The sequence below is a fragment of the Anarrhichthys ocellatus genome, unplaced genomic scaffold (assembly GCF_004355925.1).
Source record: "Anarrhichthys ocellatus isolate YVR2014 unplaced genomic scaffold, GSC_Weel_1.0 scaffold29, whole genome shotgun sequence".
In the NCBI taxonomy this organism is placed as follows: Eukaryota; Metazoa; Chordata; class Actinopteri; order Perciformes; family Anarhichadidae; genus Anarrhichthys; species Anarrhichthys ocellatus.
In genome coordinates, this window is record NW_022280059.1 from 4,515,124 (window position 1) to 4,533,927 (window position 18,804).

At 40.9% G+C, this 18,804-nt stretch overlaps 1 protein-coding gene across 1 annotated transcript in view; it reads right to left on the reverse strand.

Annotated features, from left to right (window-relative positions):
* Nucleotides 1–7: 7 nt before the first annotated feature.
* The window catches only part of LOC116392399 (neurobeachin-like), a 47,586-nt gene continuing 28,789 nt past the window's right edge, over nucleotides 8–18,804 (reverse strand). The window contains exon 2 of the mRNA XM_031863819.1: nucleotides 8–1,516. Coding sequence (XP_031719679.1) covers nucleotides 1,220–1,516 — 297 coding nt within the window. The 3' untranslated portion in view covers nucleotides 8–1,219. The remainder of the gene's footprint in view (nucleotides 1,517–18,804) is intronic.

Here is an 18,804-nt window from a genome sequence, read left to right on the forward strand (position 1 = left end):
TATATAAACACAGAAGCACTTCCACTACAATTACATGGAAACTGACTTGTAAATCATAGTGATGTCTAACTGGTACATTGTTGAACTTACCGCAGGGAAAACGCATTTACATTTCATCATCAGCTGAAACAATATTTAGAACTTACACAAGGTATGGATATAATTTGTTAAAAATATCAAAGTGACACTGACCTCCACAGAGAGCCCCACAGTGACCTAAATACAGATGTGAGGGGCTCATTCCAGAAAGGTAAGAGTAAAAGGTAGTATTCCCTACAGACTGCAATGTTCATAGACAAAAGTTCAGGACTTAAATAGTACACAGGGACAACTACCCAGCAATCAAACTCTGGATGATCACTCATTTCTTAATAAATGAATACCTATTTGTCTAAAGAGCATCATGAGGCTTTGCTACTAGAGGGGAAATATATCTAAAATATTCTGGCTCCAATATGTAAAATTGTAATATTTTTGTAAAGCAAAGACTTTTTCCTAATACCAATTATTAAGTACAGTACAATTGTTTGAATTCAATTTTAATCAAGATTTACCCCGAAGAACATTGACTTTCTGCAATAGTTGATGTCTCAAAGAATTGTCTGAATTAATAGAATGGTGCAGGAATGAGTCCTGAAACCCAGAAATGAGTCAACATTTTTTTACACTTCCAATTGTTATTGTTTTTTTGAATGTGTTTTTGGTTAGATGCCTGAAATACAGTCTGTGGTTCACCCAGGCCTACGAGGTTTCAACGTTTTCTTCTACAATATTCCCCCCTTGTGAATTTTCAAGCTTCTACATGTCTTTAAAAAAGCTGTTGCTAACAAGTGGCTCAATGATCCTACAGACCATCATCACACAGAACACATCAACCCTACTGGTCTAGTTTGTTTATAGCCTGTCGTTAGCGCTTTACTTCTGGCAATCACGCTTCAAAAACCATAAAGTCACAAGGGGTATTCCTTTGTGAAGATTATTTTGCAGAACAAATGTAAGTATCATAAATGTTTGTTTGCCGCAGAGGTTATTTTCTGCAATAATCCAATGGACAAATACCATTTGCTTTTTGTGAAGGGACTCAAGATGCCGCTAACTTCCAGATTGGCCTACAAATATGCATTATCCCTGCAGCACTCTATTGCTGACAGAATTAAAGGGGATGACAATGAAAATAAAACATACAAGAAGGCATAACCCATACGCCACTTGCCGGACATTACCAAGATAACAATCCCTCTGAAAATGAAAACACATGCTCTACCACTGCTACCATTATCATACCTGCTATCATGTCATCCACCGAGCTCATTTTGAGCAGCACCTGCTGGATGAGGCCCACCTCAGTGCTGGTTTGCAGATTTCGAACACTTTTTCGCAGGATGGCGGTGAACATGCTCCAGATTTCAGCCTGGCAGGTGATGTCACAGTGCCCCAACAGCTCCACCATGCAGCCGATGCCTTCTGCATCCTGGATAATGAAGTTTGTCTCCAGGTCGAACTCACCACCCACCAACTGCAGAACAAGATGGGACAGACAGGGAATGCAAGAAAAGATTGGATTGTTGTGCCTCTCACATGCTGTTTGAGTTTTGTTCCGTTGATGTAATGCTCCAGCATGGAGAAACATGGATTAAACTAAACTGAACACTGAACATTGCCGTCTGACCTGGCTTTCAACCCTGTCCTCGATCAGGTCTTTCCTCTGAGGTGAAATTAACCACGAGGTCGCATATTTTCCAGGTCGCTGCTGTGATGTTAACGGGCTAGCCAGGACCGGAGAGGTGGAGATCTCTCTTCCTTCCGAAAGGCTTTGATCAGAATTTAAACACCCATGAAAACAAAATAGCCTGGCATTTTAATGAAAAGAGGAGGGGAGCAGAGTCCCTATAGCCCTGCTGCCCCTTCTGAGTCATAAATGATAATCACTATTAAGAAAGTAGAAAACAACAATCAATAATGCAGTTCTTCAAGTTCAACAAGCATGAAATTAGCCCTCTAAAGAAGTGCACGGTATATATGGAGAGCACTGACAACAGCCTGCTGGTGGGCATTAAAGCAAGCAGTTGGAAAATGGGTCTAGATACCCACTGCACATTACTGTGACTGACAGCTAATAGCTGGTGATCAAGGTAATCAAAAGCAGCCTAACGTAGAGGAAAGAGACTTGTCCGTGGAGGTATAAATGCAGCCCAACCTCAGTCATCATCAGATCTTGGGGCAATTACATTTCAATGATGTGCGTCACTGGACTAAATGGAGATTGGAGACTGGAGACTTTCATCAGAGTGCAGTTGTTGTGCAGATAAAAAATAAAGTAACTCTGCAAAATCTAGGTGTTTGATTGTCTCAGGTATAACAAGCAAGTGAAAGAAAGTTTTATGGGAAATCATGCACTAAAAACTAGGGATTTTTTTGATTAATCGGATTCAAACCGACATGCCATGTAATACGTCATTTCCAAATCGCAGAAGTTGCAACTGAAATGAAAAAGATTTTTTTTTTTTTTTTTTTTTCTAATTGCAGCTTTTGCTTGCTTTAGAGCAAGCACATTAGCGTTTCCTTTGACCCGCCTCCCAGCCACTCTGCTCATTCACATGAATGGAGGAAGGGAAATAACCCTGCTATTGGTGCATTTTACAGCTTTTAGGACCAAATGATTAAATGATTAAATTACAGCTATTTACATGTTCCTACTGGAAAATGTATTTACCTAAAAAGAGATTATCCACTGATTTACAGATGTCTCTGTCCCAATGTGAGTCTATGGGAAAAATAGTAATTTTGGGCCCAAAGGTATCACGTGCCAAAGCCCAGTACGTTTTCTGGAGGCTTGAGGTCAAGGCCGGGTTTAAGGGCATTGTTGTTAGAATAGTGCAACTCATTTGGGGAATAGCCGAGTGTGTAGTGAGTGTGTGGTTGATCGACAGAGAGAGAGAGAGAGAGAAACAGTGGATGTGCTCAGGGCAGACAGCTGTTGGCTGTCGTATAGCAGAGAGGAAATTAGCAGTCAAGTTTTCAAGTGGTAGTAAATGTACCGAGTAGGTTTCAGTTCGTCTATGACTAAATGCTGCAGCTCCTCAAGACCAAAGTAAAGTGCCCTGAAGTGAGCACCAACATCGGCCCTGGAGGCAATACAACATCTCCCCCGTGCTTCCCGACCGGGGCTGGAGCCGTGACGGTTAACAACATGTTTACTACGAGGCTGTTAGTCATCTAAGTACTTTTAGAGTGGTAGAGCCCTTTAGTTTGTGTGATTTGGTTCAATACCGTTACTGACTGGAGATCAGTAAGTATTCATACTTATTAATGTTCTGACTGGGCCTCTGGTGAATTAGGAGAGAGGGGGCAAGTCAAATCAACATGTTCACATGTTACCATTGGGATATAAGTGAACATAATATGTCTTAGAGTGGCACAGCCATAATCCGGTGTTGAGATTTGTGTAGTTTGTGAGATGTGTTACTATAACTGACTGGAGATCAGTCAGATTCAAATATGAACATTCACACCAGGCCTGTTGCTCTGCTGTGCTTTTTTAGATTTTATTAAAAAGTGGAGTCTTGATGATATTACATGGCTTGAAATTACACGTTACTATATTCTACTGCAATAGCTATATAAAGATATGTTATTCATATCAATGCATGCATCAATTCATCTCATTAGATCATAACAGGTAGGCCTGGCCTATAAATCGTTCAGCTCTACTTACACTAATTTAGAGAATTAAATCTTATCAAGCACAGTCGAGCCACATTTAAGTCTCTGCATTCAACTGTTGTTGCAGATATACGTAGATCCTAGAAGTGCATGATGGAGTGAATCTTAAGAGGTTTTCAGACACTTCCAGTGGGAGGTTAGTCTAGAAAAAAATGTCAACGCTATAGCTGCCAACGTAGTTTTAGAACCATTTCCAAAGCTTAAATTCAGCTTGAAAACCAGACATCCTTATCAATGAGCACAGGGATACAATAACAGCAGTTCCACAGATTGAAAACTCATGGGTTGAGGGTAATACGAGTCGGCTCAGTGGCAAAAAATCTGCATACGAAACCTATAAAGCCGAGCAAGGTGTAACACGCGTCTGCCTTCTAAATATAGTCACTATGTTAACTGGTATGGAACCTGAACAGACTGGTGGAAAGTTTGTTTTTCATATGCAGACAATCCTCGTTGCCAAACTGCCCACTCCTCCTACCACCTGCCTCATGCCACCATGCATGTCCTGCTGCACAAAGCCAAACACAATAAAGCAACATTTTGTTGCTTCATCCTTCTGTCGGGTAACACATGTTGCCTCTGGTGGCCAAGTCGAATTAAGTAGTGAGCATTACATTTTGCGGTATGATATCAGTTTGGTACCAGAAACACTGCATCATGCCCTAAACAAAAACATATGGTCAGTTACACAAAGCAATATAAACACACATATAGTGGCTATACCACACATAGCCTAAATCCTACACTAGTTCATTAACACATTTTGTTACAACTGATGAAGTGAATGTGGGGCAAAAGAAAACATACTTCCAACTATCAAAGATGCATGTGGCTGTAACCGAGCACACGCAAGACAAACAAGATTCACATGAAACAAAATCAAACATACTAGGCAATATACTAATATATAAAATACTATTCGGGCCAAAAACCTAATGACGGAGTCAACACAGTACCAGTTAAGCTGCCTCCTGCTTTATAATCATTTATGAACTCCAGTGAAAGTGCAAATGTCTCGCTACCTAAAGTGCAGCACTATGAAGTGAGGAAGGGGGGAAAGTGCAGTTTAATGCCACGACAAAGACATCCAGATCAAGCTGCTGAGGACAGGAAAAGGGCCATGCCTTTATAAATGATTATATATTATTTTCTCCCACAACCCCAATGCTTATTATTGTATGGCCTTTTGCGATGATGAAGAACGTACTTTGAATGGATCAGGAGCCTGTCAAAGGTTGTTCGTCTAAGACTAAAAAGGACGCCGGTTTCAGCCATCATGGATGCAAGCAAGTAGGAGAAAAGAGGAGGTTCAGACTAAACCTCGTCATTCAACGCTATTGTCATTATTCCCACTATTCACGGGCACGCCACTATCCTGAGAAGTGGTGTAATTGCACATTCAGATCTTCAGAGTATTTTTCACACATTATGCTTCAAGAGGTTAAAGACATGAAATCACTGATTACACATTTTATAATGTGTGGAGAGCTGAGCTTCTCTGAGCAATACGATAATTCTACAGAGAAAATCGATGGCGTCTGAATGCCACTTAAGTTCACTGATGAAAACCTCATAATCAGTGTAAAGAAGTAAATCATTCAATTCTCTGCATAAAGCAAACTGACGTTCATACATTACAGCAATAAAAGCAAAATTGTTTACAACCCGTAACCAGTTAAATTCATTCCGACAACATGCATTTGTGTGAGTAATTTGCATTGAATTACACACCTGTGTAAACAACAGGTTTTGAAAAATGTTTGTGGGTGTCGTGGTTAAGACACACCCCATACACAGGGGGCCTTTGTTGCATGTCATACCTCTATCTCGCTGACTCATTTCCTGTCTACTGTCTCCTATTTAATATAAGCAGATTGCAAAAATAATTGCAAGGCAAAGCATAAACACTTTTCTCTAAACAAAAACAAAAAATATAAAAAAAAGGTCCAAAGAGCTGTCAACAGAACTATGAGAAAACCATTTTTATGACACTAATCTGGGGAAGGGTATAAAAAGAGTTACCACTAATTGTTACAGCTTCATTAGGACAAAATGGCCACTCTAACTGAGCTTCGGAGTGATGGAGAACCTGCCAGAAAGACAACAATCTCCGTAACAGTCCATTAATCAGGCTTTCTTGATAGCTTAGAGAGATTCCACTCCTACATTAAAGAGGCATGGGGCAGCCTGCCTGGAGTTTACTTAACGACCGTAAACCCGACAACACAAGACAAAAATATTCTGTTGTCTGGTGAGAATGAATGGAACGTTGGCCTGAACGTCAAAGTGGCAAACCGAGCGGCAGCGCAGAGCTACAGCTCATCACCTGACTAATACTGCTCCAGCAAAGAAGACGAGGATGACGGTTGCAGCATAACCAATACGACTAAGGAAACAATAAACAAAGCTGAATGCAAAAAGACTCTGGAGTGTGGTGAAGATTCAACGTTCAGCATGACAATGACCTCTCAGCACACAGCAAAGTCAACATGCAGTGGCTCCATGAAGAGACTCTCAGTGTCACCTGACCCAGGGACCGGCTGAGGACAGAGGACAGGAGGTGAACCCGTTTGAAAATCCGTGGAGATAGTGGAATGTCTCAATGTCTAGGGGAATTAGACCGGGTGTTTAATACATTTGCAAAACATGTTTTTACTTTTTACTTAATGACTAAATGTTAAAAATGTGTCTGCTACAACATGTATTCTAATTTCCCCTTTGCATTAGTAGTTTATTAAGCAATGCGTAATGCAATTTAAAGGTGTTACACTTTACATTACACAATTGCCTAATGAATGCCACTGAGAAGCAGTCTGTGGGTGTAGCACAGTATCATTTGACAAGTGAATGATCTATTCTGCAATAATGGCCGCTGCTAAATTCTCATGTTTAAGAGGGATCCATAGAAGCAACAAGAGGAAGAGACAAAACACGCCGGTTGAATTTTTTCGCTCCGTCCAAAACTCCATCTACATTGTCCAATTCATTTGCTTTCTGGCTCCCTGCTGGCTCTCCAGGACTTATCTAAAATACTTTAACAGCAGGAAACACTGGCAGTGAGAGATTGTGGCTGTACACTCATTTTTTTGCCCCTATCTCGGACTTCTGCTCCTGATGGTTTCCGATGATAGAACACTGCTAGCCTTGGTCGGTTTACCACATTAGAGCTAACGGCAGCTCAGTGTGCTGGTGAGACTGAGCTCCTCTGCTAAACCCTTTCTCACTGAGACTCTGATGATATCAGTGATCTGCACTATAAAGCCGGAGTTGCTTTGGGAAAAAAACAATTGTCATAAATTCAGATGCAAATGAGTCAAGATATTTAAAAGAAACCAAAAGGTTGATTTAACAATTGAGCACATTGACTGCTGGGCTGCTGTACCGATTTATACTGTTATGTGTTGCTAGTATTTGTTTAACTCCAAGTATAGAAAGTATGTAATCCAATTGGAAATTAATCCATTTATTAAAGTGGCAATATACAAGCGTTTTGCTTTAACTTATTATGAATTTAATGTTGATAGCACAATGTAATGAATATTGAATAACGTAACCATCAGTGTTTAGATTCCCTATAAGCCCCGCTTTATGCAATGCTGTCTGCCACCGGGTCACATTCACCTGAGAGAATGAAGCCTTGATTTATGACACAAAGGCAGAGAACAGTGCCTGAGTTGCACCGATATATGAAGGTAATAAGATAATAACAACAAGGCCCCGTAGACTGAACCAAGTCGGCAAACTCTTTATTGCCTCCCAAGTTGTGAACGGCAGCGCATTATAGCTACCCTTACTCCGTCCTTTCCTTTCACAATAAAAGGCCTAGACACATACAGTGCAACACTGTTCACTAAGAGGTCATTTTACCATACCCAGGTAGCAGACGCTGGCACAACCAGAGTAATGGTAACGTTAAATGAACAGTGTGTACAGGAGGGTCTATTGGTAGATATGGATTAATAAGTTTGTTTTCTTTAGTGTCACTTGAAAATAAGAATGTGTTGTCTTTCAGTTACCTTAGAATAAGCCGTTTGTATCTATATATGGAGCAGGTCCTCTTTGGAAAACTAAAAACAACTTAAACCTACAAAAACAACGACTTAAACCTAAACTAAATAACATCAGTATTTGTATGAGAAATAAGGAATCATGTTAAGAATTGTGGAGGAGTTCATCATTGCAGGCCTCCTCATCGTGTTGCCAATGAATCTGCCAGTCAATCTGTGTTGTGCCTCTGTTGTTCACAGTTGCCATTGGACCCTATGATTTCAAACTTCGCTTGAAGCATGAGTAAATACTGAAAAGCATGTTAGATTTATCACACTCAAAAAATTGTTTTCAGTTTTTTTTTTTTTTACAATGAAAACAAGCTTATTAGCCTGCAGCTGTGTATGTCAACCTGTATGTTTCTCTCTGGATGGGAGAACTGTTAATAAATGTACGGTGGATGAGAACACCCTGAGGATTCATTCATCCATATGGGAGCGATGACCTGAAATGTCAAGCCGACTAATCATTCTGCGTACAGTGTGCTCTTTCCTGTGTCTGTGTCTCACTAAAGGGTGGAAATTGAAAAATGATGGGCTGACTGAAGTCTTTAAAAGTCTGCGTCGAATTCCTAGGAAAAGACAACTTGTCAGTCAGCATGTCAAGTGTCAGCGAAAGCATTTATCTCTGCACAACCACCCGACCAATTTGTATTCACGCTGTTTCCACTCAAACATAAATGCCAATGAAATTAAATCTTGTGGCATTTCTTTGAGTGTAACATAATTCAACATCAAAGAACGTTCTATACTGTGTGAATGCGCCGAACTGCAGAGTCACACACACACACAAAAGCTGAACCAAGTGGAAGCACAGCGTAATGGAGGGAGGCAAATTCAGCAGGCAGCAATCCATGCTGTATGATGCAAATACCCATATGCTGGTTCAAATCACCGCTGTGCAGATAGAGGTAGAGCTAACCCATTTCCCAGCTATGGCTAATCGTTCAATTAAGAATATCTGCTCAGGATTATTAGGACGTTCAGAGGCTCAGTGGAGCTGCAGGTCGATGATTTACAGAGAGGAAGGTTTTAGAAATAACACTACAATATGAGGCAGGAGAGTAATACCACTTTAATTAGGCTCTAGCTGATATCTATGCAGCTGGAGCTGGCAGACCTGTCAAGGTGGTTACACCAGAGCAGTGACAGCTAGCTCCCTTCACTGTAATAGCACAGAGACTTAGAGAGAAGGATTTACCATTCACAAACTGGAAGGTGAAACTAGATTAGCAATAATGCCTCTCAGTCAATCTTGCACATTAGCCTGAGGCTCAGTGAACTGCTCGCGAGCTTATGCTGCATTCACATGGAATCAGGAAGAACCAGATGTCATTGTAGTGGACGGGTCAGGGTGGTAAAATAAGGTGAGTGCCTTCAGAGAATACCAGCAACAGGAACGCCATTGCTGTCCAAAGTCTAAATGTTTTAATTAGTGAATTTAAAAGGAGATGTACGCAATAGAATGTCAAGAGAAAGCGGGATTTCACACCTATATGCATTACTAGAATATTAAATATAATAGTAGATACAAAATAATTGCATTGAACAGATTTTATTCCAACTCAATAGTAACATATGGTCGTGCCTGTTTGTTTTTTGCATGCTGTCCAGCAGGTCTTGCTGGACAGCATGCAAGACCGTCTGCCTGATTCCATGTGGATGCAGCACTGTAGTCACTTTCAAGTGGCCGGCCAGGAAAGACTGAGATCCTGTGATGTTACAGAAAACCCAGCAGAGATCGTTGTGTCTGAGGAAATGAAAGAGCCGTAGCTATTATTGTGATTCTCTAATGTGCTGGGAATAGTAAATTCCACCAAGCAGGCAATTAGTTTACTGTGCGGCAAAATAAAAAATAGTTTATGTGAAAGCAATTAAGGTGTGTGCTTTAGTTTAATTGTTCACCCCCGTGGCTCCTTTCTTTCAGCCCGACGATCATGAGCCTCAATCAAGGATGTTGTTTTTTCCTTTCTTAGAAAGAAATCATTGGTGCGTCATTGCCATGGAGGCAGAGAATTAAGAGAGTTACATCCGAGCCCTCGTGAATCCCTCCACTTTTGACGCCTTCTGATTAGGCCGGGGCTGAAGGTTCGCCGTCGCCATGGTGACAGGCAGCGGAAGATTGGACTTGAGACAGTTTCCAAGGGAAGCCTACAGTGGGCTACTAAATTGGGTGAAAATAAATAGAACTGATGTCCTATTTACAAAAGGCTGCTGCTGCTGGAGTGCGTAGTGAAGGAGTCTCTTGGGGGGGCAGATACGGAGCTCACGATGGTTGTCCTCCCAGATACAAGTGAATAGAATGAGAAGTGTTCCAGGGTTCAGAAACCCAGTCATCTAGTCTGCCAGATGTGGACAGTAGCAGATCCTGACAGGAGTAGTGTCCAGTCCACCATATTATTTTTGAATGAATATTAAAACACTATAGCATAAATAACAGATATTTTATTCTCACACTTTTTGGAATATGTTATTGAAAAAAAATGAATACTTTTAAAATGCCTGCATTTTGAAAGACAGGTAAGTACTATGCTTATGAAATAAATCCAACAAAAGACAAGAGAAAGAAACAGAGTGGAAAAAAATGTCCGACACTTAAAGATGTTCAGAGTATTTGATTTAAGTCCTTTGGATGCTGTAGCTGAAGTGCCAAATAAATTCATTCTTATAGTAGCAGCTGTAGTGCTAACGTAATGAAACTTGAAGGTTAGAACGTTAATCACTTAACAGACCATTATATCAGGCTGCCAATATAGTCATTACGCGACTATAATTATGGCCAGTTCCATCATACTAATTGGTGTTCATAACCATATGTGGAAGTGATTTTCTTTTTTTGTCTGTTGGATTATTACCAGCTAACATCTCGTTCCCTACTTCTGTGTATACAGTGCACACTTGTGTATTGCAAAAACAAAAAGTCTATCAACAAAAGCAAAACGATTGCCAGAAGCACATGAAAGAGGACGATATGAATCTGGATTTTTGTTTTGTACCTCTGACATGCAAAAATTCCATAAATTGGCAAACTGCACTTGTTGTCAAAGCATATGTTATCTGTGGTCAGTGTAGACTGGAGTGCCAGTTGACCAGAGCCCAATTGCTAAGCTGACAATCATTAGCATTTAGTTCCAGTCTTTCTTCAAAGTGAAGATATTATGCAAACATTTTGGACATAATGGCACACTGCCACTCCAGGGAACTATTGTAAAGAGTTGAGCTGGAAGCCTACCGAGGGCCATTCTTCCTTTACCCTAAAAATGTTGCCAAAATAAAAAAGGTCAAGCTATTTGAGGAACAGAGCGGTGGAACATTGACAGGGGGAAGGGGGGGGGCTTCTGTGGTTCCATTAAGTTTGATGAATGGTCTTCACATCATGGCTGAACCGTGCTAATGACCACACTTGGAATGCCTACCCACTCCGCCTAAATGATGAGTTAAGCACACCACAGATTTGCACACTGGGTGAGAAAATAATTATTTTTTGTACAAAACAGAAAGAAACAGAGGGGGGGGGGGGGGGGGGGGGGGGAGAAGGACCAATGAGCCAATTTGGAATCATTAAAGTACTTCTTGTGCATCTGTTTTGTTGTTGTTGAGTCCCTAAAGTAAAATCATGAGCCAAACTTGAATAGAAATTTAGACACCTAGACTTGAGTTTTCAGAAATGCTAACAATCTATGTCCCAGACTGTTGACATGTTGATGTGGGGATCTCAGACAAGGTATACTGATAATTCCAAGTGGAGAGATCCGCTACTGATGCAAATGATCGGGATAACAAAAACACAAAAGAAGTCACTATGCATAAACATCAGCTGCCTCCCTCTTTATTTTTTTCTCCTTTTTTATAAATAGGACACATCCTCAATGAGAGGAAAACTCCTATCCCTCCCATCTCGTCTCCAACAGCCTCCAACTACTAGCGCATCTTTATTGGCCACAATAAAATCAAAACATGTTGAAAACTGTTGCAGTGTCTCGGACAACTTGCAACAAGGTCAAGGCGCTTCCTGGAACCGCATGCATTTCCAAAATACTAGTGTATGAGCAAAAGAGAGCATGACAGACAAGGGGATATATATCGCTATATACAGTTGTGTTTGCCCCCTTCCTGATTTCTTATTTTTTTGCATGTTTGTCACACTTAAATGTTTCAGATCATCAAACTAATTTAAATATTAGACAAAGATAACACAAGTAAACACAAAATGCAGTTTTTAAATGAAGGTTTTTATTATTAAGGGGGAAAAAAAATCCAAACCTACATGGCCCTGTGTGAAAAAGTGATTGCCCCCTAAACCTAATAACTGGTTGGGCCACCCTTAGCAGCAACAACTGCAATCAAGCGTTTGCGATAACTGGCAATGAGTCTTTTACAGCGCTGTAGAGGAATTTTGGCCCACTCATCTTTGCAGAATTGTTGTAATTCAGCCACATTGGAGGGTTTTCGAGCATGAACCGCCTTTTTAAGGTCATGCCACAGCATCTCAATCGGATTCAGGTCGGGACTTTGACTAGGCCACTCCAAAGTCTTCATTTTGTTTTTCTTAAGCCATTCAGAGGTGGACTTGCTGGTGTGTTTTGGATCATTGTCCTGCTGCAGAACCCAAGTGCGCTTCAGCTTGTGGTCACGAACAGATGGCCGGACATTCTCCTTCAGGATTTTTTGGTAGACAGCAGAATTCATGGTTCCATTTACCACAGCAAGTCTTCCAGGTCCTGAAGCAGCAAAACAGCCCCAGACCATCACACTACCACCACCATATTTTACTGTTGGTATGATGTTCCTTTTCTGAAATGCCGTGTTATTTTTACGCCAGATGTAATGGGACATACACCTTCCAAAAAGTTCAACTTTTGTCTCGTCAGTCCACAGAGTATTTTCCCAAAAGTCTTGGGGATCATCAAGATGTTTTCTGGCAAAACTGAGACGAGCCTTTATGTTCTTTTTGCTCAGCAGTGGTTTTCGTCTTGGAACTCTGCCATGCAGGCCATTTTTGCCCAGTCTCTTTCTTATGGTGGAGTCATGAACACTGACCTTAATTGAGGCAAGTGAGGCCTGCAGTTCTTTGGATGTTGTTCTGGGGTCTTTTGTGACCTCTTGGATGAGTCGTCGCTGCGCTCTTGGGGTAATTTTGTTCGGCCGGCCACTCCTGGGAAGGTTCACCACTGTTCCATGTTTTCGCCATTTGTGGATAATGGCTCTCACTGTGGTTTGCTGGAGTCCCAAAGCTTTAGAAATGGCTTTGTAACCTTTTCCAGACTGATAGATCTCAATTACTTTTTCTCATTTGTTCCTGAATTACTTTGGATCGCAGCATGATGTCTAGCTTTTGAGGATCTTTTGGTCTACCTCACTTTGTCAGGCAGGTCCTATTTAAGTGATTTCTTGATTGAGAACAGGTGTGGCAGTAATCAGGCCTGGGTGTGGCTAGAGAAATTAAACTCAGCTTTCCAAAGATGTGATAAACCACAGTTAATTTATGTTTTAACAGGGGGGGGGGAATCACTTTTTCACACAGGGCCATGTAGGTTTGGATTTTTTTCCCCCCCCTTAATAATAAAAACCTTCATTTAAAAACTGCATTTTGTGTTTACTTGTGTTATCTTTGTCTAATATTTAAATTTGTTTGATGATCTGAAACATTTAAGTGTGACAAACATGCAAAAAAATAAGAAATCAGGAAGGGGGAAAACACTTTTTCCCACAACTGTATATATATCTATATAGATATATAGATATATATATATATATATGAGACGGTCTCTGAACAGGACCATGTCTTGCTCCTGACATGCTTGAGAGAGTGGAACACTTCCTCATTTTCTTTACCCGGGCTCATATTTGCATTGCCCCCATCACCCATGCATGTGCAAACTGCATGGATTTTACTAAGGCCAAAAATGTAATACTGGCCGTGTGGGTCACTGAATGAAATCAACACTGGGATCTTATCAACCAGTCATTTGAACACAAAAACAAGCATCAGCCAGAAGTTGGAAGCAAACTTTTCTCATCTCGCCACAGACTGTGAAGTAGATGTGTACATCATCACTGAGGGGATAGTACATGATTGAATAGCTCTAGGTGAGAGGACACGACGACTGCATAATACCCACTGCATAATGCCCACTTCCTTCTGTGTGACACCTGGAGAGGCTCCTCTCATTCACTAAAAATTAGGCTCAGTCTAACAGCTACCAGACAGCAGCCACCTGGTGTGTCTGACTTTACATGGCAGGAGATGTACTCAGGAATTCAGAGTGTGTGGATCCACGCCAAGTCTATATTTGACGTCCATATGCCGAATAGTAGTTGAGCTGTGTAACAAAGAAAAGTACAGCACTTGTTTGCTCATATTTATCATTTCAGTGATAAAACCTAAACAGGAAAGAGCTTGAAAATTTAAAAAACTGGATCATAAATCATGGAAAGAAAAGACTACAATTCATACAAGGAACCATGAATTCAACAATTACAATAGCAATATTTAGGAACTAAAACTCAATCCCACCACCGACCAGCGAGTACAGCCACTGTGCCTTTATTTACAGAACCTACAGGAGCATTGACTGCATTTAAATAGAGGCCGGCCAGTGAGCACTGAAGGGCCTGGAGAGAGTGTGACCTGAATTCTAGACTAACTCCCTTCATGTGACCAGACTGTGATTGAGATGTCAGGAGGGTTGGTGTATTGTTTGTGGAAACACTGCTCAAGATTTAGAGATTACAGTGTTTATGCTCCACCGAACTGGATGCCTGCAGCATACAAATGTGGCTAACAAGCCCCAAGGAAATGAAAGGTGTTTCGTAATGATTCAGTCTAGCGGGGAGTCCTTCACTGAGGATTTTGGAAAATCTTTACAGTTCATGGAGCCATGCTGCGTTTCTTCCCGTCTCCAAATTTAATTAAGAAAGCACAAATGTATCATCTGTCTGTAAACATCTGTCAGTCAGTTTAGTAACAACCTCGTTTTGCCACCTTGTCATTACCAGCTGGGCTTAGCCATCATCGATCAGTTAACTAAAGGCTGACACATTAAGGATTCAATTCATTCGATTTGTGGCTACTTGCAAAGAGTTAAAAATGTAGATAAAAAGTTATTTCATTATCTCAGCCCGGAGAATCATGCGATCCTTCGAGTGTGTCCGTCCGTCTGCGAGTGAGGGTGCACCTCTGTGTCTGTCCGTGGCTAATCTCTCATTCTGCTTCAGCAAACTGGATAATATTCTGGGTGCCCAGCTGTAGCTGAATTCTCAAGGACCTTGGTTGTGATGACTCACACTTCCTAAAAACACATTTTTATTTCCCGGTTTATACTGCCATGTTTTTAACACAACTTGTGCTTTTGGAATATGCAATAAATATTGTCTGTTTGTCCTGTATGTGCCCATTGAACCCAAATCACCAATACATTAGTCCTGACAGGTGTTTTAACCTCATGTAAAATATATTTCACAGTTTTAATTGCTGCTAAATTCCTTTTCGTCTCAAGGTCATAGATTAATATTTGCAGCAATTCCAATGTTTTTAATTACTGCAATGTGTACCTCTAAATATAAAGGATACAATATATCAGTCATTTGCCAATAAATTAAGTAAGTACACACAACAGCAATCTGCAGAATACACTATTTATAATGACAATGTGTGTAGGCTGTGCAATGTGCGATAACGAGAAGATAATGAAGAAATATCACGCCGCATATATAAAGCCACGGGAGCACTGGGGGGGGATGCTGCTGTAAAGTTTCGGGGTTGAGTAAATTCTAAATGTTCAAATGCTGAGCTCTAGCTCTCTCAACAGTCTCACAAACACTTGACCGTACCAGCTTCAGCGGAACCTCAAGGTCGGAGTAGATGATATTTTCCCCCGGCTCTATTTCACTCCAAACAACAGGGTGAGCCCGGGTTAATTGGAGCACAACATGGACACTCGAAGACAGAAATTGGTGCAGATTCCCCAAGAGTGTGAAAGCTTTGGATATCTAGGCAGCAAAATTACAGTTCTACAAATGCATCTGATTTCATTGGCCACAATCTTGGTGGATTTTGAGACGCGACAGTGAGATCAGTCACATGATTTTTTTTTTTCATGGTGAAGATACAGATTGTGAAGGAAAAGAGCAAATGAAAGGTGAGAATGCTACAGTAGGAAGAACAAAGACGGTGGTAAGGGAGAGTGCAGTTACAGAGAGATGTATAGGGTATACTGATGACATGGCAGTGCATGCTTTTGACCCTGAATAAAAACAAGTAAGTCATGTTGTCTTCACTTGCTTGTTTTTATTCAGGGTCAAAAGCATGCACTGGTCCGAAGGCAAGAAACCGGACCAGATGAAACGTACAAAACACAAAAAAAACAAGGTAAAGTTTGAATACTGGAGCTTTCGGGGAGGGGTCAGGTCTAACTACTACTACTAAGCCACCGAGGCAAAACATAAGTAAGACTTTGTGGTGGATATGACCTTCCGGTGTGAGGAAGCAGAGGAAGACTGCGTGGGTGAAGCCCGGACACAACTGACGGAGGCCAGAGGGCGGTGCATCTCCCCATCTTATCTCCCCGTCATCTGCAGTGCACAGCAGAGTGACCGCGTCCCACCAAACATCACGGCCACCTCATATATCTAATCTTTTCTCGATCCCGGCAGTGTGCAGGTGTATCGAATGCCCTGGTCTCTGCTTCCTGCCACAACATCAGCATGTGAAATTTCATCAATCTATCCAGGGAGTGAAAAACATCAAACTGAGAGAACAACATCAACTGGAGGAGCAGTCAAACAAACATTGTATATTGAAGTCACACCCATCTAATAATTTGTTGTCACTTCACCTTTTACCAACATTTACTTATTGTATACACCTATTATTTATTTACTACATTCGTCTTTAGATTTGAAACTGCAAATTAATAAACTGAATGTAATCTAATTCTAATTTATATTACTTCTTTTTATATTTTCACTATGCAATATTTTGCCCCTCATTTTAACTTGCATTACTTTATGTTTAGAGTCTCATTTTGTTTTTACTTGCATGAACTCTTTTTCATACATTTTTAATCAGCGTTGTTTGAGGGAGATTTTCATTGCCCATGACTGCTTCTCTGTAGTTGCTGCATGAATGTGATCCGTAAAGAACTTGAATTTTAACTTTTCTTTAAACGTTTCCCCGAGCTGACACAGCCGCTACAATTATTTCAAATCACAGAGAAAATTACATAAAATCAGCAGTCCCCAAGCAAACACTAAAAAAACATTTGAAAAGGATGGAAGAGAATGGTTGATCTCACAAAAAGAAGACAGAAGCACAGAACCATGACCTGAATATTAAAAACACTTTTCATTGTCAAGTGTAAGAAGCCTTGGGAAAGGTGTTAACCCTTTCAGCTTTTAGACTCTCTGCTAATAAATTCAGGCGAAAGTTAAATGAAGCAAATCTCAAAAAGCACAGAGAGTGGTATTTGTCTATAGCTGCCTGGACTAAAAGCAAGATGGTCAGGATGTTTGCTCATGTTTGTTCCTTAATTAGAAGTAATAGCATTACTACAATTTCCATCTGCAGTAAAATGGAATAAATGGAAATACATGTCAAGTGTGGTAAAATCATTTAGTAGCACAAAGGACCATGAAGGTCCTGCTACTTGAATGTGTGGTGTCACATTAATCATGATTTCCCCGGTATAATAAAAAATACTTAATGTTTAACCTCTCTGCTAATCAGGAAGAGTTCAAACTAAAAAAAAGACGGCACAGGCGGCATTTGAAGCAAAAAGGGTCGTGAGAGGACAGCTGTAAGAGCTTTTAAAAAAAAAGGTGGCTGAGTTATGGGATGTGAATATTAGTCAGATCCCAAAAGCCAAAGAGTTTTAAAAAGTCTGAAGGTGAACTTGGAAAACAATTGAACTTTTCAGAATATGTCAATTTACTCCTACATTGACCTGCCCTGTTTTCACCCACACAATTTACTGAAAGCTCATCATCTCATCAGGAAATGTTAAAACTAAAAATCATATTTCAGGGCAAAGTAGCAGGGTCCTAAAAGATGCCCTCCATGTGGGAGGCCATGAGGTGACTGATCACTGCAATGATCCCTCAGCTCCTACCCCGGACACCAGCTGCCTGTCCTGATTTCAGCACTAAGGACAGCTCCTTTCTCATGGAACATTCCTGACCTGTCCAAACGGGAGGGTCCGCTTTAGGTTTTTACACGGAGTTCTCACTTTCTATGGATTCATGAGGGTGTCAAATGCTTTTGTACAGCGTTTCCACCGTGTACCCTCAGCTCGTCGGCCCCATTCTGAACCGTGTCATGTGGAGCAGCCAATGGTCAAAGAAGTGAAGCCTTTCATCTGTGGCCAGTCTTACACTTTAAAAGCAGCCAGAGTGCAATAAACCTAAATGGGGATCAAAACCCAATAATGCTCGTCGGTTTGCTTTTGAGTGGCACTTAAGGAAAGAGTGTGACAGCACTTTGTCGTTGTTTCACTCTACTAATTAATCACACCTTTTAGCTGGCAGCATTCAGTGGGGCATTTAGTAGAAAAGCGGTCTAGGTCCAAGGGGAAAAGTGTCCCAGCCACACTGCTTTCCCTATCTCATATTCACAGCTTACTGTGTGGCGACAGCGGCATGTTTACTATTCTGGTGGGTTGTATCATCTGGTCGTTCCTCTAATCCCTTGAAATGCTTGGAATTGTAAAACAAGAGGAGTGCTCGCCTCTCCAGAGGGGGAAGGAAGAAAATTAAAAGGCAACCTTGCAGGAAATATATTTTGCAAAGAAAAGAGGGTGTGCTGTGTGAACACATCTACAAGGAAACCCTGATTGAATAACGCATCATCCATGGCACACAGGACAGAAAATATGTACAGTCTAATGTATAAAATGCTCTTGTCAAGAGAGGATATCGGGCCAAATTTGAAAGACGGCACATGCATCAAAGGATGCAAAAATACAACATTTCGTACATGATCTGAATAGGAACACATTGTTAATCCAAAAACAGGTTGCGGAGACATGAAGCTGCTCTC